Source organism: Myotis brandtii, unplaced genomic scaffold (genome assembly GCF_000412655.1).
Source record: "Myotis brandtii unplaced genomic scaffold, ASM41265v1 scaffold934, whole genome shotgun sequence".
Classification (NCBI taxonomy): Eukaryota; Metazoa; Chordata; class Mammalia; order Chiroptera; family Vespertilionidae; genus Myotis; species Myotis brandtii.
This window is the reverse complement of record NW_005371854.1, coordinates 1,058,229-1,070,600: the sequence shown is the minus strand read 5'-3', so window position 1 is coordinate 1,070,600 and position 12,372 is coordinate 1,058,229. Positions and strand designations below refer to the sequence as shown.

At 38.0% G+C, this 12,372-nt stretch overlaps 1 protein-coding gene across 4 annotated transcripts in view; it reads left to right on the top strand.

Annotated features, from left to right (window-relative positions):
* FAR1 (fatty acyl CoA reductase 1) overlaps positions 1–12,372 on the top strand; it is a 70,158-nt gene that overhangs the window by 19,743 nt on the left and 38,043 nt on the right. For 3 of the 4 annotated variants that reach the window (XM_014533073.1, XM_005885890.2, XM_014533072.1), the window contains exons 1-3: positions 2,875–2,945; positions 4,206–4,401; positions 9,849–10,024. In XM_014533073.1, coding sequence (XP_014388559.1) covers positions 4,213–4,401; positions 9,849–10,024 — 365 coding nt within the window. In that variant the 5' untranslated portion in view covers positions 2,875–2,945; positions 4,206–4,212. Of the gene's footprint in view, positions 1–2,874; positions 2,946–4,205; positions 4,402–9,848; positions 10,025–12,372 lie in introns of those variants that run through there. The other variant, XM_005885888.2, reaches the window with a different exon arrangement.

Here is a 12,372-nt window from a genome sequence, read left to right as displayed (position 1 = left end):
TAGAAGGCTCACAGAACTCAAGAAAATACATTTACTCAGTAGTTTGCTGATTTATTCCAAAGGACATTCAAGGATACAAATCAACAGCCAGTTGAAGAGATACATAGGGTGAGGCCCCGAACAAAGGAGTTTCTGACTTTGTATAGCTTGGGGCACAGTAGAGTGGCACCTGGAATAGCTCTAGCTCCCCAATGTGGAAGCTCTCCAAAAGGGGGTGATGAGCTGCCCTTTTGGGTTTTTATTACATAATCATGATTGACTAAGTCATTGGCTAACTTCAAGCCTCTCTCCCCTCCTGGGATTTCAGGGGGTGGGGCTAAAAATTCCAGTCCTCTGACCACATGGTTGGTTCCTATTGCAACTAGCCTCCACCCTTGGGTAGGGTCCAATTGTCACCTCATTAACATACAGGAGATACCTGTTTTGTTTGCTTTCTTGACTTAGGAAATTCCAAAGATTTTAGGGGCTGTGAGCCAGGAATGGGTGGGGTGAATACCAAATAAATATTTTTTATTATAAATTACAATATCACAGGAAGCAGCTGGATAATCCTAAGGCTTTGTGTGTCGGTGTAGGAAAGAGCATCTTAAACTTTCTTGAAGTCTAATGCAGGGAAGTCTAATGCAAGTACAGCTTAACCAGTGGATAATTATGAAGTGAACTCACTCATGTTATCAGTGACAGGTCAAGAAGTAGAAAATATTAGAACTCATTAGTGTTCCACCCTCCTCCCCAGAGGTAACCACTATTGTAACTTCTGACACCTAGATTAATTTGCTTTTCTTTGAAGTTTATGTAAATGGAATCACACTAGATGCAACTTTTTGCATCTGGGTTCTTTGGCTAAAATTTGAGAACTCATTTCTTCATTGCCGTGTAGAATTTTTCTGTAAAATATACCATTATTTATCCATTTTATCTTTGATGGATATTTGAATTTTTTCCACTTTCAGGGTGTTACAAATAATACCTCTATGAATTTTCTTGTTCTTCACATCTTTTGGTGTTCCTTAGTAAATACCACCTACCAGTTTTTCAAAGTGACTGTACTCATTTCCATTGTACTAGTAATGTTAGGAGAGCTCCAGTTTTATACCACCATCTACAAGTTTGAGACCCCTATGGTAGAGGGATTACCTGGGTATATTGTTCTTAATAAAGCTATGCTGAGAATATAGCATGACTTCCTACCTTCGGAAGCATTAGAAGACTTGTTAACCCTTCTTTCAGCTAGTTATTAGGTATCGCTTGTCAATTGTTGTGTCAACCCTCAGAAGTTTGGTTCAAGCCTGCTTCTACTGAAGTCATTAATTTCTTTCCAAAAATTAATAAATGGGTATCCCTAGCTGGTTTGGCTCTGTGGATAGAGCATCAGCCTGTGTACTGAAGGGTCCCAGGTTTTGATTCCGGTCAAGGGCATATGCCCAGGTTGGGGGCTTGATTTCCCAGTAGGGGGCGTGCAGGAGGCAGCCAATCAATGATTCTCTCTCATCATTGATGTTTCTATCTCTCTCTCCCTTTCCCCTCCTCTCTGAAATCAATAAAAATATATTAAAAAATATAAAAATCAATTAAAAATGGGTAAATGTGCATGTGAATATACCAATATGTATCCAGAGATAAAATAGCTATTAGTCTATTTTTTTCCTAGTCTAAAAATTATACTCATAAGTAAATGATTCTAGAAGAAAAGGACCATTAAAGATTTTAGACTGAAATATTAGAGATTAGACTGACTACCTAGGGATCAGACAGAATCACTGTCAGAGATGTTGAGGGAAGAGGAATAAGGAAATGTAATTATGTGCCCAGTCTTTTATGTGTTGTTAAATTTAGTCCTCATGCAAATGCTCTAAAGTGAAGGGGGCAGGTGGGTGTGCTGACTATATTTTAGAGAGGAGGAAACTAAAGAACCAAACAAGATAAATGTCTGTTGTGAACAATGCTGTTACAAACATTCCCATACGTGTCCTTTTTTGAGGATCTGTTTGCAGTTCTTTTGCAAACCTAGGAGTAAAATTGCAGGGTAATATAATTGTGTTTAATTTTTTGAGAAAGCGCCACACTCCCACAGCAGCTGAACCATTTTACATCCCTACTAGCAATGTTCACGGGTTCCAGTTTTTCTACATCCTCATCTATACTTGCTATTTTCTATGATTTTTTTGGGGGGGTGTTTTGAATAGTATTGTTGGCAGTATAGTTGTCTGTATGTTTTTTACTTTGTTTTCTGTGTGTTGCTGGTAGACAGAAATACATTTTTTTTCTGTGTAAACCTTGAATCTAGTGACCTAAATTCACTTGATAATTCTAATAGTTTGTGTATATTTATTGGATTTTCTTTATACAACTGAATTTCTGATTTCCAAGTGCTGTCTTATTTCTTGTTCCGTTTTCATAGTGGTTTGTTATTTTGAGTGGCTTGTGAGTGGCTTAGAGGATATTTATTAGAATTTAAACTCTCTTTAAAATTTTCATTACCTTAGTTTCCTTTGTGGTTGATTCTATTGCTTTTCATTTTGGTCCATCTTATTTTGTAAGTACTTCATAGATAACTGGTGATATTTGGTTATCTGCTCATATTTACAAAGGTTGGTTTTGGTAGCTGACTTTGGCTTCTTCTCAGTGTTTTGAGTCTGTTTTTCCAAAAGAACTTTTCTCCAAATGGAATTACTGATTGAGAGCTCTGCATGAGTTTGTTTTAAGGGCTAGTAGCAGCCAGTTAGACTGGGGACCTAAAACTTATTCTGGGGCTCCAGTGCTATGAAGACTTTTTCTTTTGGTTGTATTTGTTTCCTTTTCTGATCCCCCACCTTCCATTTGTGGATGTTTGAAACAACCTGAAGCTCAGCCCTACTTCTCTTTTATCCTTAGCACCCCCATTCTGGATCCTCTTCTCCGCAGATCTGGATACTAAGCCTGAGGAACCAAAGTTTATACAGGAAGTAAGACTGTCATGAGTGGTTTTGCTGTTTTGTTAGCAACTTTTAATACATTGATTTCCTTTAATTCAACTTCTTTTCCTTAGTTTGGTGTTTTGCGTTTAGGGGGTTGGGACAGCTCTTGCTTCCTTCTAGTCCTTGCGTATGCTTGTTTTGGTCAGTTTGTTATTTCTTCTGCTACAGCTTTAGCCAATTAGTCTCATGTTTCTTTTAGAAATTCTTCCCTATTTTTTTTTCCCTTTCCTTCCCTTGTATTCCATTCTTTTCCCTGGCCCTTCCCCTTCCTTTCCATTTCCTCCCTTCCTTCCTTCCTTCCTGCTTGTTGATGGGTCTATTTCTTATTTTCAGATTATCATGAATTTTCTTACAGTTAGGAAAAGTTTGGACATAAAACACATGTATCTACCCCACAGCTTAAATAAAAAATAAGTACAATTGAAGCTCCCTATTCTTTTCTCTGATTGTATTATACTCCCTCTCATGCATCTATTAATATTGTGTGTATTTCTAAACAATAAAGAGCATTGTTTTGAATGTGTTTGAGCTTTGCATAGTGACATACTGCATGAATCCTTCTGCATCTCGTGTTGTTGTTTTTTTTCCATTTTCATGGTTCTTTTCTTTGTTCATTCTCTTAGCATACTATCTTTTCTGCTGTTTCAGTAGAATTTGGATAAAGATGATAAGTCAGCTCATATGTTTCTAGTATGGCTTTTTTAAAAGGGAGATTGAAGCACCTTTTGGATATATTGTCACTATAGAGATGTAGGAAAAAAGACTTGGTGTTACCTCTTCTTGTTTCAACTGGTGATGATAGGTGAATATGACACCTGGCGATGTTATACAAGCTGGGCAATTGAGTCTTGCTGCTGACCTCTATTTGGTGTTATAAATCCTTTTGGAGACAGAGAGACACCATTCATTCGTGTTTGGGTTTAACTGAGGTTTAAATGAAGATTTGAGTTCTTATTGCTGGAAGAACTTTTTATAAGCCATCTAGTACAAATTGTACTAAAGAAACCCAGGCCCAGAGGAGTAACTTGTCTGAGGTGATCCAGGGGAAAACACAGGGATTAGAAGCCATAGTTGTGGTTCCTTATTTTCCACCTTACTGCAATGAACCAGAGGTTAAAGTCTCCTTTTGTTAACATTCAACTTTGATTTTTGCCTGTCCTTTAAAATATTTATTTGAATACCAAGAGATTTTAGTACATAAGAATGAACATAAATCTTTGAATTGATGCTTACTTGTGTTTTCCTTAGGATCAGAATGGTTTCAATCCCAGAATACTATGAAGGCAAGAATGTTCTCCTCACTGGAGCTACCGGTTTCCTAGGAAAGGTACTTCTGGAGAAGTTGCTGAGGTCTTGTCCAAAGGTGAATTTAGTATATGTTTTGGTGAGGCAGAAAGCTGGACAGACACCCCAAGAGCGAGTAGAAGAAGTCATCAGTGGCAAGGTAAGTGGAAAATAATCATTTGGAGGAGAGGAAAAAGTATGGTGTTTGTGTGTATGTTTCTTCAGTATCCTGAAAAAAATTAATAAAGATTACCCTAAGAATGGCAGCAAACTGGGTATGACTTGTGATCAGTAGAAGAAAAAAGCTTTTCTCTGTGATGGGCAAAATTACATAACAAGTTCTAAATTACTCTTATGGTAGATATTTAATGTGTTTTTAGAAAATTTGAGTCAGATTATTTGTGATTACTAGCTATTTTAAGTAGACTTCAGAATATAATCATAATTAAGAGGTCATTTCTAATGATCTCCTATGCTGTGAGACACTGTGCTTTGATAACTTAAAAATTTGTAAGCACTGGTTGCTACCTACAACAGTATTAAAGGGTAGCAAAGTCACATACTTCTATTTGACAAATAAGAACATGATGACAGAAGGGTCAAATAGAATACAAGAATATGTCACACATTTTGAAACTTTAGAAAAATACAGGGATGGGCAAAGGTAGGTTTACAGTTGTGAGTATGCGAAACGTGAATTTATTCCTGTATTATTATTTATTAATGATGGTATTTTTTATGCAAATAACTATAACCCTACTTTTGCCTACCCTTGTATTGCTAAGAAAAAATCAAAATGAGCTGGAGTAAAATTATTTCACAGTCATAAGCTTTTGAATTCTCTAAAAATGAATGAATTTATCTGACATTCATTCATAGTAAGTTTAGTGTAATTATCTATGTCTCAGCGGTTCTCAACCTGTGGGTCGCGACCCCTTTGGGAGTCGAACGACCCTTTCACAGGGGTCGCCTAAGACCATTGGAAAACACATGTATAATTACGTATTGTTTTTGTGATTAATCACTATGCTTTAATTATGTTCAATTTGTAACAATGAAAATACATCCTGCATATCAGATATTTACATTACGATTTATAACAGTAGCAAAATTACAGTTATGAAGTAGCAACGAAAATTATTTTATGGTTGGGGGTCACCACAACATGAGTATTAAAGGATCGCGGCATTAGGAAGGTTGAGAACCACTGATCTATGTAATTTTTTAATTATTGGGTAGGTATATGATATCTTTTAACCTCAGTGACTTATGGTTCAAAAACAAAACCAGAAACCTCTAAATCACTCTGAGTTAAAGATTGCTGAAAAGTGTCAAAAGATATAATGATTAATTATAAATTTACCACTCTCTAGGGTTAATCAATAAATAATTTATTAGACATGATTTATTTTCCAGTGTGTTTTCATCTTTTACTAGAAATCCATAAAGTGTTAGTTAATAGTTTGTTGAATACTTACTGTATGCCAGGAACTGTGTGCAAAGCACGTCATATGTATTTAATTATCACAATAACTCTTTAAGGTAAGTCTAGTGTTATTCCTATTTATAAGGTCATATAGTTAGGGAGTGTTTGAGCCAATATCTAATTCTGGCAGTCGACCTAGAGCTTATGCTCAGATCAGATGTTGCTAGGTCCCATTTTACAAATATAGACAGTGTGTCTCAGAGGTTATAATTTTATCTGAGGTTATGGAGCTGATGGTGGAGATAACACAGATGACTTGATAACAAGTCCCTATTATTTTCCCATTTTATAACATTACTTCACCAATAGATAAGAAAGTAAGGGAAAGGTGATGGGAGAGCTTTGTGGTACAGTGGGAGAAATAGTCTTTAGAGTTGCATAGCTTGCTAGTTGCAAGAGTTGTAGCTGGTACACTGAGTGAAAGTAGCTTAATTTCCCAAAGCTAATGGCAATTCGTGCCCAAGTTGACAAAAATTAGAAGAGAAGATGACAAAGAGCAGAAAAGAAGAGTATGAAGGGCAGAGAATAACAGAGGTAACACACAGCAGGAAGAAGAGTCAGGTTGTGGGTTAGGGCAGTAATGGGAAGCATATCTCCTGCGAGTGATAAAGTGTGATAACAGAAGAACAATTATGAGAAAAAAAGAGAAAAAAATACTCAATGAGACCTGTATAGAAGTTCAGGGGTATTAAAATATAACTTCTTAATTGTCTTAACATCACAGCATTATAATAAAATACAGTAACCAATATTAACATGGTGACTTAGGATGAAATAAAAGACGGAATTATATTTAAAATGTTTTCTTTACTGAAATATTTATTGTTTGGGAATGATTTCCATTTAAATATAATTTTGGTTCAGAAAGATGAACTTCACTTATGTGTGGAACATCCATGTTTTCCTTGTTTATATTTTTCCCCCTTATAAAGAGATGTTCTTATACCCACACGGTTTTACCAGTGAGGTATAAATTAATAGTTTTTCCTTTTTTTAAAATATATTTTATTGATTTTTTACAGAGAGGAAGGGAGAGAGATAGATAGTCAGAAACATCGATGGGAGAGAAACATCGATCAGCTGCCTCCTGCACACCTCCCACTGGGGATGTGCCCGCAACCCAGGTACATGCCCTTGACCAGAATCGAACCTGGGACCTTTCAGTCCGCAGGCCGACGCTCTATCCACTGAGCCAAACCGGTTTCGGCAGTTTTTCCTTTTAAAATAATTTATTTGATACTATTAATAGAGAGTTAAAGAATAAAAGTAATACTTACTTTTGTCTCCACTTTTCACTTTATTAATTCAGTTTTTCCCCACATGAACACTTTAAGTAATTCTTACTTCTACTGGAAAAACTAATTTTCTCTGAATTACTGTTTGTTTTTAAAATATATTTTATTGATTTTTTACAGAGAGGAAGGGGGAGGGATAGAGAGTTAGAAACATCATTGAGAGAGAAACATTGATCAGCTGCCTCCTGCACACCCCCTACTGGGGATGTTCCCGCAACCAAGGTACATGCCCTTGACCGGAATTGAACCTGGGACCCTTGAGTCCTCAGGCCGATGCTCTATCCACTGAGCCAAACCAGTCAGGGCTGAATTACTGTTTTTAAAATAGATCTATTCTTTTGAGAGTTTACTCGTTGATAGTATAACTCATATAGCTAGTTATACTTTTGTAACGTTCTTCCCATTGCCCCAAATTCTTAAGCACTTGTGTTCTTCCCTCCTACCACAAAGATACATGGAATCCTGCTGTACAGTAGGAGTTCTTCAGGTTAACAGAGATATATCAGCAAAGTCCCAGCATTTGGGGAATTTACATTCTAGTTAGGGAGACAAGCTAATAAATACACACCATGTTGAATAGTGATACATGCTGTGCAGAAAAGTAAAGCAGATAAAGGAGATTGAAAGTGATGGAGGTGCTATTTTAGATCCAATGGTTAGAAAAGTTCTCTGAGGTGATATCTGAGCAGAGACTTGAATGAAGTGAGGAAGAATCCCTGTGGGAATGTAGAGGAAGAGTGTTCCAGGCAGAGGAAATGGCAAGGACAAAGGCTCTCAGATGGGAACTGCTGGATAGGTGGAAAGAGCATCAGGACAAGCTGTGATTTCTATTACACTGGGAGCTATATAAAACATGTGAAGTAAATATTAAGTGCTAGGGTATTCTCTACCAACATTCCTCTCTCCCGTTGAGCTTTCTGCCTCCTAAAATATAATAGCATTGTTAGTTAATTATTATTTTAAATTTTTGTTTCTTTGACTTGAGAAAGAGGATTTCAGACAAATAAATATTTATATTTAAACATGAGAAAAGTGTAGCTGGTATAAACTCAAAGAATTACCACATGAGGTTTCTAGGAACTTATTTTTAAAAGTAAAATGGGAGTTAATATTTCAATATTTACCAACATAAACAAAATAACTGTGATTGAAGAATTTGCTATCTTAAAGTATGGGAGGTACAAAGTTCATTTCAGTTTTTCCCCCAAGAAGGGAGATGGACTGAGTTCTAACTCTTGAGAAAATTATTTGGATTGATACATTGACTGCAGTGTAATGCAGATTGATATCATTACCTTGTGGCTATACTTTTCCATATCTGCCAAATAGGTTGAAAGACTGTTTATTAAAGGCAGTGTGACTCTCAAACTTTAGGTTTCTGGATCCCCATTCCCTCTTAAAAATTATTGGGTACTTAAAAGAGGTTTCATTTTGTGAGGCTTTGCTTCATTATCTTACTGATATTTATCATAGTAGAAATTAAAACAAACTTTAAAGAATACGCATTCCATTAGCCATCAGAGTGATGATGTCATCATACATGTAGCTTTTGGAAAATTCCTCTACACTTGTGAGAGAATGAAAGTGAAAAATGCAAATAATGTCTGAGTGATAGTATGAAATAATTTTGACCTTGTGCACTACCTAAAATAGTCCTGGGCACTCCTAGGATCCTTAGACCACATTTGAAAACTGCTGCTGAATAAGAGTGTACAGTGTCGCTTAGATCACTTGGGAACAGCCTGCTGATACCTTCTTATAGATATACCTGATAGGGGCAAATGTTCATACTTTAAGGAAAGAGTTGACTTTTACAGACATCTAAAATTAATTTGAATCTAAGCTTGGAGGAAAGAGTCAGAGAATGAAGTTGGGATTAGGTTAGTATGAGCTCAAATTTGGTGCACGTAAGGAGTCTGACTCTGTAGGCATATCCCCAAAAGGAATTTCGATTATAGTATTTATTCTTATTCATTTTTTTTTCAGAAAACATTTATTGTGTTTATTTAGTGCTAGATATTTGATTTGATGCAGGGGCTTGTATCCAGGAATAAATAAGATAGAGTCCCTGCCTTAATGGAGCCTACAGTCCAGAGAGTTTTTAAGAGGGAAGAGGAAAGGAAGAGAGTGTAGAGGTTGGGTTAGTTAGTTGGTTCTCCTGTGCAGTGTCATAGCACTGTAATATTACCCCTATTTTATTACTTATAATACTACTAGAGGCCCGATGCATGAAAATTCGTGCAAGAGTAAGCCTTCTGTCCCCCAACTGCCAGCACCGGCTTCCCCCTCCGGCTACCTGCAGGCATCCGGGACCTGGGCTGGCTTCCCTCTGGCCCTGACTTCATCAGGAAGGACATCCAGAATGATGCCTGGTCTAATCACCATATTACCCTTTTATTATTATTATAGATATTTTAATTGTTCATTCACTTGTAAATTAAAGTCTGGATTTGAGAAATCTGAATAATCATTTCAAACGTTGTCCTGATATTTGCACTGCTTAAGTCTATTCTGAGTGATAATATAACCTAATCAACAGAGGCATGGGCGGTTAAAATTTAACTGTGCAAACTACCAGCTCTGTATCTTGGGCAAGTTACTTAACCTCCTGATTCCTCAGATTCCTTATCTATGAAATGGGGATAATAATTTGCGCCTCATAGGATGTTTTTTTATACAGAATGATAACAGTTAAGAAAAGCAGCGTTAGGATTTGTATAGTTGAAGCTTTAAAAATAGTGATCATTAGTGGAAAGAGGGAGATGATCATGTGTTTTAGAAAGTTGAAAAGTGCTGCCCTAAACTAATTTTTTTCCCCTTTGATAGCTCTTTGACAGATTGAGAGATGAAAATCCAGATTTTAAGGAAAAAATTGTAGCAATCAACAGTGAACTTACCCAACCTAAACTGGCTCTTAGTGAAGAAGATAAAGAGATCATCATAGATTCTACCAATATTATATTTCACTGTGCAGCTACAGTAAGGTTTAATGAAAATTTAAGGTAAGTAAAGGTATTTCTCTGATATTTGAACTTAAGCATGGTTAAAAGATCTAATTTGAATTCTACTTTTCAGTCAAATTGTTTTGAAAATGATTTGAAACTGTCGCTTGTAGCTTTCAGTGTCCTACATAGTGAAAAAATAATTTCCTTTTCTTGTTATCAGTTTAAAAACATTGGACAGCTAGTGTATATTTATTAGAAGTTGCCATGCATCTTAATATAGGACAGGGGAAAGGCAAGACATAGGAGTTATAATTGGATAGTGTAATTACAAAAGAAAAAATGTTTACCTTGGGTAGGAGTGTTAGTTTTAACAACTAATAGTGTTTGTTTCCTCTTACCTCCATTCTTTCAGAAGCCTAAACCTCAGCAGCTTTATTTTTCTATACACATATATTCATCTGAAAATTTAAAGCAATTAGGCTCATGTTTGTAGAATAAGATAAATCAGCTTATAAATTTAAGTCATGCCTTTTTTTTTAGTTTTAAAACCTTGTTAGCAGTGTTGGGGACAAGGTACATTGAACATAATTTTAATTTAAAAAATAACTTGGGTTTACTTAGATGCCTGTTTCAATTAAAAAATTCTAAATGTTCACTAATTTTTATAAAAATTAACATATTAATTTCAAACAGTGCTGTTTAATTCAAAGCATTCTTTTTGATGGTATGTTCAAAAATATAGTTTTAATGTTAATATTAATCTAATTGTATGGTCTTATGCCAGTTAAATTGGTGCAGACTTCTGTAGGTTTCACAATTACTTGAAGGCCTTTTTCTTAAAATGTTTTTAATTAAATTATGATTAATTAAATTGAGATTATTCCCCATATTGTCTTTAATATAGAAGTATAAACCTTAATTAACATTATATAATGTGACAGTTCAGTGCCAAAGCATTACATTGTGTTTTGCCTATATCACAGGTGAGGGCACTTTAAATAGTCCCTTATATTTCTGTAATAGTGCTTTATAGTTTTCAGGGTATTTTCTCATCTATTATTTTACTCCATGCTAACATTACCCACTGTAGTAGTATGGGCAAATCTACTTTATAGTTGAGGAAGCTGAGGCAGCATTGTATAATGGAAAGCTAATGAGCTTTGGAATTACTTACTTTAATTCTAATCTTGACTTTATTGTTTATTATCCAGTGATTATAATTTGTTATTTACTTTTTAGTTCTTTTTATGTAGCTGTTAAGTGTTCATGATTGAAAAGTGACAAAAGAATCTTATTAGAACTACTAGGGGCCCAATGCATGAATTCATGCACCTTGAAAGGATCTGTGGGCCACGAGTCTGGTGGGCTCAAGGGCAGGTCTTGGCCCATCCTCCGTGCCCCGGCCTGGCCCCTCCACCATGGCCCCTGGTCCTCTGTCTGCTGGCAGCCCCACTCCTGCTGCCGCCGCTCCCACTCACTAACGGCGCTGGCCCCTCTTGCACCCACTGATGGCACGAAGTGATTGGGGCTGGTGCCAGGTGCAGGTGTGAGCAGGGCAAGCACCGTCAGTGAGTGCGAGCAGTGGCTTCTGCGCCCATCGCCCCTCAGGAGCAGGGGGAGGTGGAGAAGCCCTCAGGGGCGATTGGGGCTGGCAGCTGCTGCTCGCACCCGCTGACAGCGCCGAGCCATTAGGACCAGCGCCAGGTGCCAACAGCAGATGCGAGTGGGGCCGGCGCCAGCAGTGGGTACAAGTGCTGGCTCTGGCACTGGCAGCGGGTCCGAGAGGTGGCTGCTGGCCCTGATTGCCCTTTAGGAGCAGGGGGAGGTGGAATAGCGGGGCGATTGGGGCTGGCAGCTGCTGCTCGCACCCGCTGACAGCGCCGAGCCATTAGGACCAGCGCCAGGTGCCAACAGCAGATGCGAGTGGGGCCGGCGCCAGCAGTGGGTACAAGTGCTGGCTCTGGCACTGGCAGCGGGTCCGAGAGGTGGCTGCTGGCCCTGATTGCCCCTTAGGAGCAGGGGGAGGTGGAATAGTCCTGAGGGGCGATTGGGGCTGGCAGCCGCCACTCGCACCTGTTGACAGTGCCGAGTGATCGGGGCTGTCGCTGGGCACCAGCAGTGGGTGTGAGCGGCAGCTTTGGCATCGGCAGCGGGTGCAAGTGGGGCTGGTGCCAACAGCAGGTGCGAGCACCTGGTGGGACCACAGCTTGCGAGAGCAAAGAATTTTCAGTAACCACCAGAGGCTCGCCCCAATGACAGTGACTGGTGCCGCGTCTTGGTCTGGAACCCCTGCTCACCTGCTCCACCATACCCCCTGGTGGTCAGCGCACATCATAGTGACTGGTTGTTCAGTTGTTCTGTTCAGTCTATTTGCATATTAGGGTTTTATATATATACTAGAGGCC